The sequence below is a fragment of the Acanthopagrus latus genome, chromosome 10 (assembly GCF_904848185.1).
Source record: "Acanthopagrus latus isolate v.2019 chromosome 10, fAcaLat1.1, whole genome shotgun sequence".
Lineage (NCBI taxonomy): Eukaryota > Metazoa > Chordata > Actinopteri > Spariformes > Sparidae > Acanthopagrus > Acanthopagrus latus.
In genome coordinates this window covers 11,950,339-11,965,034 of record NC_051048.1, presented here as the reverse complement: position 1 = coordinate 11,965,034, position 14,696 = coordinate 11,950,339, and the positions used below count along the sequence as shown (strand labels likewise).

Here is a 14,696-nt window from a genome sequence, read left to right as displayed (position 1 = left end):
AACACATGTTAGACTATGAGACACATGATGCCAAATTTAAGGTTGTTTGTGGTCATTTGCACTTGGTTTCTCATGGTTTTTTTTGTTTGTTTGTTTGTTTGTTTGTTTTTTAATGTGTATGCAAATGCGTTTGGTATGGAAGCAACATAAAACTGCCCGCTCAGCTTGGAGGGAGGGAAAACCTTATTGATGAGTTAACAATTTGTGTCAAGCTCGTTCTGAAAATGGGCAACTCGGGTCCAAATCACTGAATTTAGACAACGTCATGTGATGGAAATCGTAAACCACATCCGCACACACAACCACAGGCAACTGAAGAATCTCATCGCCGAGCTGGACCAAAGGGCCTCCAGGTGACCACTATGAGGTGGCTGTTAAAAGGCGAGGCACTGAGACTTGCCATCTGTTAAGCTGTTTGCATGAGTGATTGTAAATGATGAATCTCCGACTAGAGCTTACCAAATTTCACATACTAATGCATGTATCTCGCAGTGAAAGTACAGAATAAGGTTAAGTCATTGACTTGTGGCATTTAATTTATCAGAATAAAAATGTTTTTTCACTATACACATTTGTAAGAGCTACTATCGACGTTATAAACGTACATGTTAATAAAGTAAAATGTGGACTAGAAACATACACTTAGTGCACTAGTGGTAAATAGATGAGTGTACTTGTTGTATACCTGAAAATGTACTTCTGGAAACTTAAAATAACCTTATAAAGTATACTTAGAATATAGTTTTATAAACTTAAAATCTTCCAATTTAGTCCGAAGAAGTATTAAATTAGTATACTTTCTATACTTATACTCAAGCATACTTAATAAAATGAACTTCAAGTATACTACTTTTTGCTAAGGGTCGACTGTGCTGTGTCACTTGGATAGACTGAACCTGAACCTGCAGGGTAAGTTAAAAATGCTGCCTGACCTGGTGCAAAGAGTTGTTGGCGTCTGTCAACAAACTGAAGCTGTTCCAGACGCATATTCAGAGAAAAGATTTAGCGCATGTTCCCCACTCTGCCAAAAGCCAGCGGGTGACTCACCAGCAACTTTCCGAATAAGCAAACAGCCAGCTACGCAACACCGGTTGAACGCCTGCACGAAAGATTTCTAACCCGGCTCCGTGATCTACAACTGATCTGCCACAGATTACGTTCCTCGTCGACCTGTTGAATGCGGAGACGGACTGTTTGAAAGCCCCACTAGTTACAGATGAGACTGCGGCTGAGTTGGAGATGATCGACCTTTGTGAGGAAGACTAACTGAAATCTGCTTTAAGGGAAGGGACCATTGAGTTCTGGATAAGTGTGCCAATGGATAACATACCCCAATGTCAAACGGGATGCGCTCAAGATACTGTCGGCATTTGGGTCAACATATGTCTGTGGGTATGTGTTTTCTACCCTGAAACACGTGAAATCAAAGCATCGATCTGTTCTGACTGACACACGTGAAAGAATTGCTTCAAGTGCCAACTACGGAATACAAGGCAGATTTGAAGAGGATTGTTCAAGGCAAGGAATGCCAGAAGTCCCACCAAGCAGAATGCATAGTAAGAGATAAACGCCATTGTAAATTGTTATATTTTTGTCTCCAGGCTTGGTTGAACTGAGTGTTTGTGTGTGTGAGACAGTGCAAACAATGTTCGATGTTGAAAATGACTGGGCTGTGGTCTTAGTAATGTCGGAGTCCTTCTCAGTCATTGTTGTATATTGAGATGTCTACACACTTTGTGGAACATGTTTTTATTATGAAGTTCAATTATTTTCTATTCTTTCAATTTAATCTGTTGAATCGAACCACTGCTAATGTGTTTTACTGAGTTGCCATCAAAGCTGTTGGACTGAAATCTGCACTTTCATGGTTGAACCACTGACTCCATCTTGTGTCAGAAGTACAACACAACAGCTTAGCATTACATTCAGGAAGTCCTCGTGTGTAATGAGCAGGATAATAAAGACAAAGGAGTATTGTAAAGACTGAAGACAGACAGATGTTGGTTGTGGTACATGTGAGGACTGAACTGTGATCACATGACTCTTCACCTCTGTCTCCTCTCACAGGGAGAAGATGATCTGCTGGATCCTGCTGCTCATCAGCCTCAACTGTGTCTGTGGTTAGTTTACAGCTTCACTTTATTACACTGTCATTCAGTGAATCAGTTAAAGTCGCCCACATGTGAGCAGACAGTTGATGTTGATGAGCCTCTGCAGCTCTGAGACGTCACTAAACTGTCCACAGAAACATGTAGATGGAGTTTAAAGGCTGCCATGTTAAAGCTGTCAGTGTGTCTGCTCCTCACTTTCCCTCTCTGTCTCCTCAACAGGAACATTTGTAGTGAATGTGACACAGACCTCCTATCAGGCAGAGGAGAACCACAACATCACACTGGAATGGACGTTCACAACCACAGCTGACACTTCCCCCGACTCCCTTTTTATCTTTTGTTATATGAGAAGTGATTACAAAGCCTCAAACCTGTTTGAACTGCGTAGAAGTGTTGAGGTCCCAGAGTCTCAAAATCAACAGTTTGTAGGAAGAGTCCAGTGGGACAAAGACGTCCTCGGAGATGGACGACTCAGACTTCATGTGTCCAGACTCAGGACTGAGGACTCAGGCTGGTACCTGTGTGATGTGAGGACAAACTATGGTGTGGACTTTGGTGAATGTTGGCTCAACGTCTCTGGTAAGTTGGTTGAGTAGAAATCAGTAGAACTTTATTAACAGGTTCAATTCAGCTTTTTTTTTTTTTTTTTTTTATCAATAAGAACCTGAAGAAAAGTATTGAAGATGACCACAATCCTTCACTTCATTCTCACAGTATCTGAGAAATATGTCACAACTTCAGCTGTTCTGTTGTTTGGTCTCTTTACAGCAGCGAGGGATTGGCCCGAACCTGAGAGACCCAACACAGCAAGTCGAGGAAGGATCAGCCTCTACTGTGTACTGGGACTCAAAGCAGCAGTTGTAGTTGTGTGGTTTGTTCATCGCCGTTTATTTATCACTGTCTGTCTGAGAAAGAAAAGTCCAGCAGAGGATTTAAGAAAAGCTCCAGTTCAGCAGGATCAGAGGAAACAGTTTCATCAGGACTGTAAATGAGACCGTTAAAACACATCCTGCCTTCATGTTGTTCAGTAAGTGTTTATGATATAAGAGTCAGAGGTAGATAGTTACAAGTGTATATATATATACGTTACATTTTTAATTTGCATGATGTACATTTTATCCATAACAAAAGAAGACATTATGATTCATCTCTCCTGTACTGGACTCCTACAGGAAGTCATGAAGCTTCAGGTTGAGCTGCTCTGCTTGTTCTCATGTGTTGTATGTTACAGGACACACATACAGGAAGTGATGTCTTGATCTTAATTTTTGTCTTCTAATGAACATTGTTACAATGCACTGCCTTTACCTGATCTTCTGTTTATAATGTGAATATGTGTCATGTCATTGTCCGTAACCGCTCATCCCTTTCCATGGGGTCGCGGGGTGTTGCTGCTGGAGCCAATCCCAGCCTTGTCTCAGGGCGAGGGCAGGGTGCTCCCTGGACAAGTGATGAGCAATGCGGGGTTCAGTATCTTGCTCAAGGACACTTCGACATGCAGCTCAGCCCTGCCCGGAGAAGGGCAGAATGTGAACATACTGTGAATAAATCCTTTGATATGATAAGCTATTTTTATTAACATGTTGGGCAAACAGTTTGGTCACTGGTCTCAATAAGATCTGCAGATAAGTATTTGTTTGCGTGTGAACGGATCTGGCAATGCCTGATTTGTAAGGGAATGTTTTGATTACTTTCCCAATCATCCAGGGATTTCTGGGGGCATTGGCACGTGCGATCAAAATGATGTCTCCTGTTGGAAGATTACGTTCTGTTTCGATGCACTTTTGTCTCTCCTTTAATGCAGGAGGGTATTCGTTGGGCTGTTTTTTTCAAAATAAATCTGAAATGTAATGTGCCTGTTTCCATCTTCTTCTTACCTACTGATCCATACGATCAAACAAGCTTAGGGGGGAAATAACAGTAGACGGTTTGGCGTCAGAGGTTCCATGTCATTAAGGTCCTCGGAGACTTTGGTAATTTGTCGGTCATTCAACATTTCCTCAGCTTCGCATAAGACGTTGATCAGGGCTTCATCAGTTGGGGCCTGTCGATGCCACACAGATACCAGCACCGTTCTGACCAGCCGTTCTGAAGCTGTGGGTGGGTTGAAAGTCCACTTGATGACATCATGCGGTAAAGCTCTCTCAATGGTCCCATTGTTCATTTCTGCAATCGCTTTTTTTCAGCTCCTTCTTTGCCCCCATGAAGTTTGTGCCATTATCTGAACAAAAGTGAATCACTGAATGGCACTGACGCAAGATTCTGTGGCCAGTAATGTACGTGATGCAAGCTAATGTTGCTTTATTAGTAAATGTAGAAACAATAAAGTACTATGTACAATACAATGCTTAAGCAGTTACAAAATGATTTAAAATATTGAGGTAGATAAAATAAAATGCTTAGCTGAGTGGAACTCAGAGAAATAAGGTCCAGTTTTATTTACAGAGATAATAATCTAAAGCTTAATAAATTATGTGTGTGTTTTTCGCACGAGTGCTGTAAAGTCTGATGGCACCATTTCCTTTACCATCCTTAAGGCAGCGAGGTTGGATTGGCCTGTAGCTGAAGCTGCTCTTAAGCTTGTCCAGAGTGTTGTGGAGGGGGTCAGAGGCACGGTCCGTGATCGCCGGCAGTTTTGCCAGCATCCTGTCCTCCACCACCTCCTCCAGGGTGACAAGCTCAGAGCCAACAACGGACCCTGCCTTTGAATGAGTTCAGTCAGTCTGCTTGCGTCCTTCGCTTTGATGCCCGCACCCCAGGACACCACAGCAAAGAACAACAGCGTCAATGTCAACTACACAAACCTGCCTCCTGTGAAAGCTACACAGCTGTTTAAGACTTTCACTCGTGCAAAACAAAATCCAGTTAATACAAGAACTTCTGCTGACCTTTACCTTTAACACCAGCGGTAACAAATCACAGCTTGTCTTTCAGACACACACACACAGAGACAGAATGACTATCAGTAACAGACAATGAATACCAAACACCAATCAAACAGCAGCACTTCATTTCAGTTCAAACTGCACATCACAACAAGAAAAGTTCCATTTACATTTAGCAGCTTTTGTCCAAAGTGACTGACAATAATTCATACATACACTGATGGTTGTGGCTGCCATGCCAGTTGCTGTCCAGAACATCAGCAGCAGTTTGGGGTTCAGGAGCTTGCCCAGGGACACTTTGACATGCAGAAGAGGGGAATTGAACTAGCAACCAGCCAGCAACAAGACACTGACTCTACCCCTGAGCCACAGTTGTCTCAACAGGAAGCTCCTGCAGGAGACCAGTACAGTGGAACCCCGGCTGACGAAGACCCCATTTAACGAAAAAATTCAAGTTACGAAGGCACTTAACGGCAATATTTCTGCCCGTGGTACGGCAAAATGCCCGCGTAACGAAATCCCACAAATACAGGAAAATTCACGTTAATTTCAAATTTCCCGCAACCGAAATTAAAAAAGAATTATAAGTTTTAAAAAAAATGTTTAAAAAATATCATTGCACTGTGTACGTACGTACATTAATTAACGTAAATGTAAGCTTTAGTTTAATGCTTAGAATTAAATTCCATAATATTATGTACATGTACATGTACACGTACGTATGTATGCATGCATACGTATGCTTTCTCCAGCCTCCGCCACCTCCTCCACCTCCTCCTCCACCAAGAACTTCGCCTTCAGCCAGCATCGCCTCACTCAAAAGGTACATACATAATTTATTTTATTGATATTTATTAATACATTTATAAATTATTTTCTTCATTTCAGATTGTAATTTGGAACATTCTTAGTGTTTTTTTTCAAATATCAAGTCATATTTGTTGAAGAAATACACGACTGGTAGGGGGCCTAGAACGAATTAGGCTATTTATAGGGAAAAAGGTGCTGCGACTTAGGAAAATTTTGACTTACGAAAGACCCTCTGGTACGAATTCATTTCGTAAATCGGGGTTCCACTGTACAGGATATAAGGGACATACTGTCAATGTTAATGTCATATCTTATGAAGGGCCAATTCAGAGCTATGAATGAAAAACAACATAAAATGCAGAGTCGTTACACGTGCTGTACAAGGTCAACATGTTTCTTAGACAGTGAATAAATAAAAGGCAACAAAGAAACCACACAACACCCACTGCTGCTGTCAGTCCACAGCAACTGACCCTGTTCAGCTATCATTGTTGTTAAGAATCATTAAGTTGTGGATCAAACAACTTGCTGCTGAGCTGTAACTTTCCTCAATGGACTTTGTTTCTTAGAAAAGACAGTGAATAAACACAGGTGATAAAGAAAACACACAATGACCACTGCTGTTATAAGTCCCAGTAGACAGTAGAGGACGATCATTCCCCAACTGACCCTGTTCGCTCTCTCACTGTTGGGTCTCTCAGGTTTGGGCCAATCCCTCGCTGCTGTAAAGAGACCAAACAACAGAACAGCTGAAGTTGTGACACATTTCTCAGATACTGTGAGAATGAAGTGAAGGATTGTGGTAATCCTCAATACTTCTCTTCAGGTACTTATTGATTAAAAAAAATAATAAAAAAATCTGCCGAAATGAACCTGTTAATAAAGTTCTCCTGACTTCTACTCAGCCAGCTTACCAGAAACATTGAGCCGACATTCACCAAAGTCCACACCATAGTTTGTCTTCACATCACACAGGTACCGGCCTGAGTCCTCAGTCCTGAGTCTGGACACATGAAGTCTGAGTCGTCCGTCTCTGAGGACGTCTTTGTCCCACTGGACTCGTCCTACAAACTGTTGATCCCGAGACTCTGGGACCACAACACCTCCACGTAGTTCAAACAGGACTGAGACTTTGTCATCAGCTGCCATCTCACAGAAGACAAATAGGGAGTCAGGCAAAGTGTCAGCTGTGGTTGTGAACGTCCATTCCAGTGTGATGTTGTGGTTCTCCTCTGCCTGATAGGAGGTCTGTGTCACATTCACTACAAATGTTCCTGTTGAGGAGACAGAGAGGGAAAGTGAGGAGCAGACACACTGACAGCTTTAACATGGCAGCCTTTAAACTCCATCTACATGTTTCTGTGGACAGTTTAGTGACGTCTCAGAGCTGCAGAGGCTCATCAACATCAACTGTCTGCTCACATGTGGGCGACTTTAACTGATTGACTGAATCACAGTGTAATAAAGTGAAGCTGTAAACTAACCACAGACACAGTTGAGGCTGATGAGCAGCAGGATCCTGCAGATCATCTTCTCCCTGTGAGAGGAGACAGAGGTGAAGAGTCATGTGATCACAGTTCAGTCCTCACATGTACCACAACCAACATCTACAGTCTGTCTTTACAATACTCCTCTGTCTTCCATATCCTGCTCATTACTAGGGGTGGATATCGTTAGGATTTTATCGATACTGATACTAATACCAATACTCCTTATCGGTATCGATACTCTTATCGATACTACAACATGTAATTTTGTGTAAAAAAAATCTGTAACTGGCCCTCCAGTATCTGTATCAATAAAACAATAATTAAAGACAAAAAAGTTGATATGTGATAATAACACATACTCTTCCACGCACGCACACACACCTGAATGTGCAAGTATGTTCTTGACATTGAATCATTATTGAAAGATGAAGATAATACTTACATGTAAAGTGCATGGTCCAAAATAAATAGATTCCTCTCAGCCACAGTTGATAAGAATCTATGGAAGCTTGGGGTTGTAATACACAAACTACAATTTTTAAAAATGTATAAAAGGTAAATTAAAATTTTCAATGGCATCATATCAACAACAACAACAACAAAAAAAGAATAACGGAATATGAAATTATGACAAATTTCAAAGCAATGTTACTGGATCATTCTTTACCCACATCTAAGGATTTCTGTTTTCTCCATTTCATTTGTTGGACCACAGAGCTGCTCATGTGTTTTTACTTAGTCACCATCGAAGCTGATGGACAGCAGGATGATAAAGACAAAGGAGGATTGTAAAGACTAAGGACAGACTGTAGATATTTGGTGTTGTATCTGCACAATCAGTGTCTTTGTTTTCAATTATTATTGTTGAAAATGTTTGAACATGTTTTTAAATGTTAAAAAGTGACGAATCAGAATAACTCGAGCATGAAATAATCTTGTGTGTACAATACGAAACATAACATAAATGATTATTCTTAATTTATATAAGAGTGTAGGGTCCAATCGCTCATATACAGACATGACGTGGTCAAAAAAATAAATAAATAAATAAATTGTGGCCACAATATAGCTGGTGTCCCTAAGGTGATAACTGCCTAAATGCGGGCGCTCGATTTGCTTACCCAGCTGTCCAGGAATGATATCAATATTAATATCCTTAGTTAGTATTTCGTGCGCACGCCTTTTTTTTTTTTTTTTGACCACGTCATGTCTAGGGCTCCGCACTCATGCATCTATGGGTCATAGAATGAAGCTGACGTATAAAACTAATATCATGATGTGAACATGTAACACTGATACATTTGACAAACATATAAACACTGTCTGCATAAAAAGCCATGAGAAAACAACTGCAAATAAACCCAAACTCACGTTAGTGTTCATGCAGATGAAAGCCGAGGCGAATATCTGATTCTGTTTAATTTCAACAATTAGTCTTTACGCACACAAGAGTCACACAAGCAGAAACGGAATTTCTGGTTGAAGATTTCGTCATGCAGATGTATATTTTATTATTTTTTACTAAACCAGACTGCTTTTAAAGAGAAAGGTCAGTTACGTTCTGATGCTCCTTGAAACCTGCGAAAATCAAAAATTACCTGGCTCTTCCGTCCGATCGGACAGTGGCGACTCAGATGCTTCTCATTGTATAAACCAACAGTGGCAAACAGCTGACAAATCTATGTGACTGTCGACTGTCTCAGGGACACAATTTTGTCACACCCTGTCCCTCATCTCCTCTTCCATTCGGGCATGACTACTGAGTGCGTTGTGGTCCACGTTTTCTGCGTTTTCTGCGCATGTTCAGAGTGAAATCACATGCGGTTGTGTTTGTTCCTTTCCAGCGTCCTCTCGCATTTATCATTATGTGTTTGAAGCATCAAAATCGCAGCATTAAGACAACTGCAGATTTTTCTCTTCTCTCCACGGAGAACAGTGCAAGATGGGAAACACTCGACTTCTCGACAGATTGAAAGATGTTTGATCTCAAATTTTCTTTTCGTTTAAATGAAACTACATGATTTATTTGAACTATTCTTTTTTTTTCTTTTTTCTTTTCTTTTTTTTTTTTTTACCACTAGCCGAATTAAAGACGAAGGCAGAAAAAGATGAGAATATGTCATAGACAGCGTTTCACAAAATGTATGGAGTTTCTCTCACCGCTACAAGGCTCAAAATTGAGCGTTTTTCTAATGAAGTCTGGTGACATTTTCCCTGGACCACGAGAAGCAGTGTATCGTGGTAAGTTTACTGTATCTGTGAAATGTGACATGTTTCCAGTCAATATGTTTTATTCTTTGGTGCATGTAGTGTAATTGCTGAGGTAAAAGCCGCTGGGATGGAAGAAACTCTTCAGACAGGCAGCAGACAGGCAGCAGAAAGGCTTTGACGACGATGAGGTGGCAAAAATGACATTTTATTTTATTTATTTATTTTTTTTTTACAAAGAAAGAGATATCTTTTGCATTCAAACAAAGTTGTGTATTTAACGCCGAATTTACAAGAACGTATCAGTGATGTAGAATTGTCGTGGCCGTTTGACAACTTGTAATTATTTACTTTCTCCTCATGTACCGACTCTTAAAATCACGAAAACTTTCAAGGGAGCCTGGTGATGGTCTCCTGGTCCTGCTCCTCCGCTCTGCGCTCGGGGCGCCCTCTGCTGGTCAAAGTTTTCCAGGACCTGGAATAGGGTCACACTGATAGTGGTGAAGTTTAAACTCTGAACAAACCACTCATGAAGTGAGAGATGTATTGATGGAAAGCAGATTAAAGACAGACAGAGTTGTTCTCCTTGTGACAGGGTGAAACACCAGAACTGTCTCAGTAATAAAACAGAGCTGTGCAGTGGGTATGTGGAGCTGTGTGTGATGAATTCAATGTAAATAAAGTATTCTGTGATTCTTCAAACAGTGTTCTGGGACGTTACTTTCCAACTTATTTATTCACTTATGGAAAACAAACACATTGCCAAGTTTGTCATGACCTCACTGAATACAGCCAATACAGCTGATTCAACTTCACTTTCACTTTCACCAAACCAAAAAACACTGTAGCCTCATCATCACAAGTTGAGCTCATGCAACAGCACATAACAACAACTCCTCCTCATTTCAGACACGTGGTGCTGTAAAGAGAAGCAGTTCTTCCGTCCAGCTCAGAATTAAATACTTCAGGTGACACAAAGTGGAGACAGCTCGCTGACTAAGTAACTAAAAACATGCTGTGTGGTTTAGTTTGTATTTTTGTGTTTAGTCCACAAATACTCAGCTAACATTTTCACTATCTTCACATTCACATTCACATGTTCAATAGATTAGAAATGCAGGGCTCAGGGGTCACTAATACATCACCTGCAACCATTATTTTAGTCGCAAATGATGAACTTTTCAATGTAATGAGCCATTTTCACAGTGCAGAACACACCGCCCCATCCGTTGAACGTCTGAAGCGTTTGGGAAGATTCATCATATGTGTGATTCATGACAAAATTCAAACAGGATCACTAAGTATGTGAATGTGTCTGACAGCAGGCAGCCTCTTGAAACTGGAGTCAGTGAACATCAGGTCTCATCATGTTGTACTGCAGCTGTCAGGTCAAAGTGCAGATTGATGTGAAAAGGATCCACTGCATTATGACTCAACATAACTGGAACATTAACAACAGAAGCAGTTCACCAGCATGAACACATTCAACACTGTTTAAAACAAATGACTCACTTAGTTTTACAATCATTTGTGTAAAATCACAGATATATTGTGTAGGTATAAAACCACAGAACTCTGAAATTTCACATTTGAACCTTTTGTCGAGGTATTTTAAGATTTGACATCTGCATGTTTTTCTCATGTGTAATAATGCACTTGGTGAACGTGTGTAATCCAGGAGTTGACTACATTTCTTATTAAGATAATCATTTCTCAGTATTTGTTGTACTTGATCTCTAATAAAGTCCAGCAGGTCAGCAGGCAGCATCGCCTCTTTGTGTCCTTCAGGCCTCAAACACACAGATTCTGTACAGAGATGGTTCATGTGAGGAGTGTCCAGGGTCAAACACACTTCTTTTGACAGCCAACAGGAGTGTTTGATCGTAATAATATCTTAAAATAATGACCTGCCCAAACCTGCTGGAGGAGAAGACAAAATCATAAAGATGCACCCAGTTCACTTCAAAATATCTTCCAGACAAACCGCCAAATAATGAAATATGATGAACTCTGAAGTCAAGAAAAATTACAATGTAAACTTTGAGTTGATCTAATCAAACTTTGTTTATACCTATTAACACTCTGAACTGAATATTGGATTTCCTCATAAACAGACCACAGACAGTTCAGCTGTAGGAGTCCGAAAAAAACAAAAACTAGGCTGAATACAATGTGATTATCTGAAGTGAATTAACTTTGTGGATCATATGTAACTAATAAACATCACAGCAGACTGCTGTATTGTACTTCTGTCACAAGATTGTGCTGGTAGTTGACTTGTCTGCCAGCTGCTAATAGCATCTAGCTGCCACATGGAAACACTGCAGAACTGGTGCTGCTCCTGCAGACAGATGGAAGCTGTGAATCTGGGACATGGTGACATGTTGTCAGTGTTGTAACACTGATACATTAGAAATACATAGAAACATCCATATAAAGTCATGAGAAAACAACTGATAATAAATACACACAATCTTGAATGCAAACTTATCAAGACAGACTACTTAGTGTTTATTATTAAAATCTTCTCATATGCAGGACTTCCACAAAGGGCAATGATGTTTTTTACTTACATGATTTCTACTAACCTCTTCTGTGATTACATTGCTTAAAAGTGTCCTCAGTTGGCTGAACAACACTTTACCTTCTTGTTTAACCTTAGCTTTCCAACAGCAGACTTCCCATTAAAATATTACAAGACAACTGTTTCTTCTTCTTTTCATCCTTAACTGTCACTATTGAGCTTCTGTTACCACATAGGACTTCCCTGTTTATCCTGAGCAGACTCTTCAGTGTGTTGTGGTCTAAGTTTCTGTTGCACATTTGTCAAATGACATTTTAAGTTGTCCCCTTCCCAGCTTCCTCTCTTCCATACTGGAATGGACGTTCACAACCACAGCTGACACTTCACCCGACTCCCTTTTTATCCACTGTGAGATGAAAACTGGTCACAAAATCTCAGTCCTGTTATGTCCACATGAAGGTGTTGAGGTCCCGGTGTCTTGGGATCAACAGTTTGTAGGACGAGTCCAGTGGGACAAAGACGTCTACAGAGACGGACGACTCAGACTTCATGTGTCCAGACTCAGGACTGAGGACTCAGACCAGTACCTGTGTGATGTGAGGACAAACTATGGTGTGGACTTTAGTGAATGTCGGCTCAACGTTTCTGGTAAGTTGAAAAGAGTAAGAGTAAAAAGAGTCAGTTTGTGGCCTCATGGCTGTCGAAGCCTGTGTGAAGTGTTTGTGTTGTCAGTCTTTTACTGATATATCACATTTTCACCATAAACGTGCAATTTTACAAATTACAGCGAACAGCAACTAATATAAGCAGCTTCTCTTTCCATCAGGGGAAAAGTTGAGTGTTTCCTATCATGCACTGTGTTCTGTGGAGAGCAGAGAATAATTTGCAGCTGACTTTATGGTTTCATTGTGATGTTTCAAACACATCTGGATATAGAGGAGAATAAATGTTAAATATTTGTTAAATAACTTAAATGCCTGTGGTCTGAGTTGCTAGAGGTCAACCATGACACAATCAGATGTTGAAAAAATAAAATAGGAAGCTGGTGATTGCATAACCAGCAAGGCCATCCTTTTTCTTTTGAAAAACAAGTATTATACAATTTCCCTTCCAAGAAGCTTTAACCTAAGAATTGCAAATCTACGAGTAACAAAGAAGTCAGCTGGTGTAGAGCTCCTGAAGGTAAGTACCTTAACATGTAACCAGCTGGTCCGTCCAATGTATTTACGACAATATACGTGTGACATTACTTCTAGTTGAAGTAGTCAGTTGTTTGTCTAGATTAGACTTGTGAAACTTACCAGGCAGAGCGTTGCCTCGACCTTATTATATCTACCTCGATTAATTCGTGTGACGTCATCATAGCAGCAGATACATTCAAATACAAGTACAATCAAAACACAAGGGCCAAAAGAAACAATGACCAACAATTAAGTATTATATACGTATTATATACCATATGCAAAAAAGCAATAAAGTACTGTATACAATAAAATGCTTAAGCACTTATAAAATAAGTTAAAATACTGAGGTAAATCAAATAAAATGCTGAAGTAAGTGGAACATAATGTGTAACAGTCAGTTGTGAGCTCCTGATGTCCTGTGTGACAGTGACGTGAATGATGTATCAGTGTCATATGTTTACAACATAATATAAGTTTTATACATCTTGGATCACTGAAGAAGTGAAATATAAATGGGAAATGTATGTGGTCACCATCGCAGACATATGTAGCACACTGTGCTGTAGTTTCTGTTCTTCACCACTAGATAGCGCCATTGTTGCTTTTGGAGTTGTCCACGTATTTACTTTGTTGAGCCACAGAGCTGCTGATGTTTTTTTTTACACCGTCAAAGCTCTTGGACTGAACTCTTCATCTCCACAGTTTGATCACATGCGCCATCCTGTGTCAGAAGTGCAATACAGCAGCTTAGCGTTAGTAGCAAGACTGAGTCCAGTAAAGAAGTCCTTGTGTGTAATGAACAGGATAATAAAGACAAAGGAGTATTGTAAAGACTAAAGACAGACTGTAGATGTTGGTTGTGGTACATGTGAGGACTGAACTGTGATCACATGACTCTTCACCTCTGTCTCCTCTCACAGGGAGAAGATGATCTGCAGGATCCTGCTGCTCATCAGCCTCAACTGTGTCTGTGGTTAGTTTACAGCTTCACTTTATTACACTGTGATTCAGTCAATCAGTTAAAGTCGCCCACATGTGAGCAAACAGCTGATGTTGATGAGCCTCTGCAGCTCTGAGACGTCACTAAACTGTCCACAGAAACATGTAGATGGAGTTTAAAGGCTGCCATGTTAAAGCTGTCAGTGTGTCTGCTCCTCACTTTCCCTCTCTGTCTCCTCAACAGGAACATTTGTAGTGAATGTGACACAGACCTCCTATCAGGCAGAGGAGAACCACAACATCACACTGGAATGGACGTTCACAACCACAGCTGACACTTCCCCTGACTCCCTTTTTATCTTCTGTGAGATGAGAACTGATCACAAAGTCTCAGTCCTGTTTGAACTACGTGGAGGTGTTGTGGTCCCAGAGTCTCGGGATCAACAGTTTGTAGGACGAGTCCAGTGGGACAAAGACGTCCTCAGAGATGGACGACTCAGACTTCATGTGTCCAGACTCAGGACTGAGGACTCGGGCTGTTACCT

At 40.6% G+C, this 14,696-nt stretch overlaps 1 protein-coding gene across 2 annotated transcripts; it reads right to left on the bottom strand.

Moving 5' to 3' along the window:
* Positions 1 to 5,896: 5,896 nt before the first annotated feature.
* Positions 5,897 to 9,052, bottom strand: LOC119026678. 2 transcript variants are annotated; one of them, XM_037111142.1, is made up of 5 exons: positions 8,895 to 9,052; positions 7,739 to 7,825; positions 7,291 to 7,343; positions 6,721 to 7,080; positions 5,897 to 6,528 (listed from the first exon to the last, which is right to left on the bottom strand). In XM_037111142.1, coding segments are annotated over exons 2-5 (621 nt in total). In that variant the 5' UTR covers positions 7,741 to 7,825; positions 8,895 to 9,052; the 3' UTR covers positions 5,897 to 6,322. The 2 variants fall into 2 exon arrangements, with proteins under 2 accessions (XP_036967037.1, XP_036967038.1); XM_037111143.1 differs by lacking the exon at positions 7,739 to 7,825 and having other exon boundaries at positions 8,895 to 9,050.
* Positions 9,053 to 14,696: the final 5,644 nt, after the last annotated feature.